General features: G+C 33.4%; 2 protein-coding genes across 2 annotated transcripts in view; one reads left to right on the top strand and one right to left on the bottom strand.

The window, feature by feature from the left end:
* Cbr-rlbp-1 overlaps positions 1–1,885 on the bottom strand; it is a gene marked incomplete at both ends in the record, with an annotated part of 19,761 nt that overhangs the window by 12,097 nt on the left and 5,779 nt on the right.
* Positions 1–1,885, top strand: part of Cbr-lron-9 — a gene marked incomplete at both ends in the record, with an annotated part of 9,443 nt that overhangs the window by 5,726 nt on the left and 1,832 nt on the right. The window contains one exon of the mRNA XM_045243652.1: positions 1,349–1,463. Coding sequence (XP_045091520.1) covers positions 1,349–1,463 — 115 coding nt within the window. The remainder of the gene's footprint in view (positions 1–1,348; positions 1,464–1,885) is intronic.

Raw genomic sequence — 1,885 nt, 5'->3', positions numbered from 1 at the left:
CGTCAAGTTTGCCATTTTATAGCTGAGGAAGAGAAGAACAATAAAAAGATTGAAAGAAAATCCATGAACAAAAAAAAACCTGGGCGGAGAGGAGTCAAAAGACCAGACATCTGGAGTTTGCAAAGGAAAAAAAAATAAACAAAAGGATTGATTTTCAATTTTCGGAAGTGTTTTTTTTCTAGTTTTATTTCCAGGTATCAAAAAATGCAAAAAAACTTCAAAATCGAAAATTTCAGTCATAATCTAGCTATAAAAATAGTCCAGAAACCATAAAAACAGAAAAATCTAGGAAAAATCAAAATGTGATTTTTGTGACTAATCCCCAAGTCCTAGAAAAAAGACGGCAAAACAAAAAGATCAAAAAGCAAATGGAAAACATGTGTGGCTCCTAAAAATTCGGAAAAAAAAATTACACAAATTTTTTGGGAGGATCGAAAAATCAGAAAACCGGACCGTCCGTTTTGAGCCTATATATCTCACTTCTTTTGAAAGGAATCAAAAAGTTGTCAACGAATAAAATGTTTATCATAATATCAGCAATATTTTATCAGTTGACAACTTTTCGATATCTTTTACAGAAAATGAGATACATGGGTTCAAGTTCGACGATTCGGGTGGCGTTNTATTAGAGTGTTTAGGGTATTTTGTAGCCTGAAATTAAAAAATTATNAAAGGGGGGGGGCGGTAACATCAGTCTGGATAGAGTCAGCCTGACTTTCTTACCCCTGATTCATACCCAAGATGAAATATAGTGGAATTTAATATCATTTTATAGATTTCGTCTTGTTCTACATTTTATTTTTGGAATAATCAAGAAATTCCTAATCTGAGCCAAGCTATATGTAGGAAAAGTTGACAATAACAATTTTCTCCCAACAGAACGCCACTCTTGCACTTTGAGGCCAATTATCTCAATTTCTATGAAAGATATCAAAAAATTGGCAACTGATAAAATCTTATTGATAAAATGATAAATATTTCATTAATTGACAGACTTTTGATATCTGTCATGAAAAGTGAGATAATCCAGGTCAACGGACCATTACTGTCTGAGCCACACGGTCGCAGACTGCGGACGTCGACAGCGTAGCTCAGCTTGTAAGGGCCCTTTGAACTCTATTATCTCGGCTCATTCAAAAGATATAAAAATTCTGTCAACTGATAAAATGTTGGTGATATTATGATAAACATTTTATCAGTTGACAGATTTTTGATATCTTTTGAAGGACCCGAGATAATTGAGGTCAAAGAAATGACTCCAAAGTTTCGGAAAAAAACTAATATTCAAAATCCCTGTAACTTCAAGAACCTGGGAAATACAAAAGTTCAAAAACCTAAAAATTTTCAGCCAGACATCTTGGTTGGCTCCAAAACCAACGACACCTTGTTCAAGGAGGAGCCACGTCGGGAGGTCTATGACATCTCAAAGACAGATGATGCCAAGGGAGTGTATAATCAGAAAGGTTAGTTCTTTTTTTCTGGATTTTCAGAATTTCAGAATATCAGAATCTTAGAATCTCAGGATCTAAGAATACAAGAATTCCTGAATCCCAGAATCTCAAAATCCTATATTCTCAGAATCAGAATCAGTATCTCAGAATTCAAGAATTTCAGAATCTAAGAATCTCAGGATCTAGGAATCGTTAAAGTCAAAGGACTGAAATTTCCGGAAGTTCTGAATGTTTTGTATTTTGTAAAACTTCAGATATTTCTGAAAATTCGGAAAATTCGAAACCCCAACACGTTGAGTATCTAAACATTTTTTAAAAAGGACAAAAAATTAGATTTGCAGACTCAAAAAAAATTCAGAACCGAAAATTTCAATTTTTACAATTTTTTGAATTCCGGAATTTCTTGAATGTTAGGAATATCAGAATTCCCAAAA

Source organism: Caenorhabditis briggsae, assembly GCF_000004555.2.
Source record: "Caenorhabditis briggsae complete genome, chrI, whole genome shotgun sequence".
In the NCBI taxonomy this organism is placed as follows: Eukaryota; Metazoa; Nematoda; class Chromadorea; order Rhabditida; family Rhabditidae; genus Caenorhabditis; species Caenorhabditis briggsae.
The sequence above is the reverse complement of the archived record's forward strand: the minus strand, read 5'-3'. Positions and strand labels throughout refer to the sequence as shown.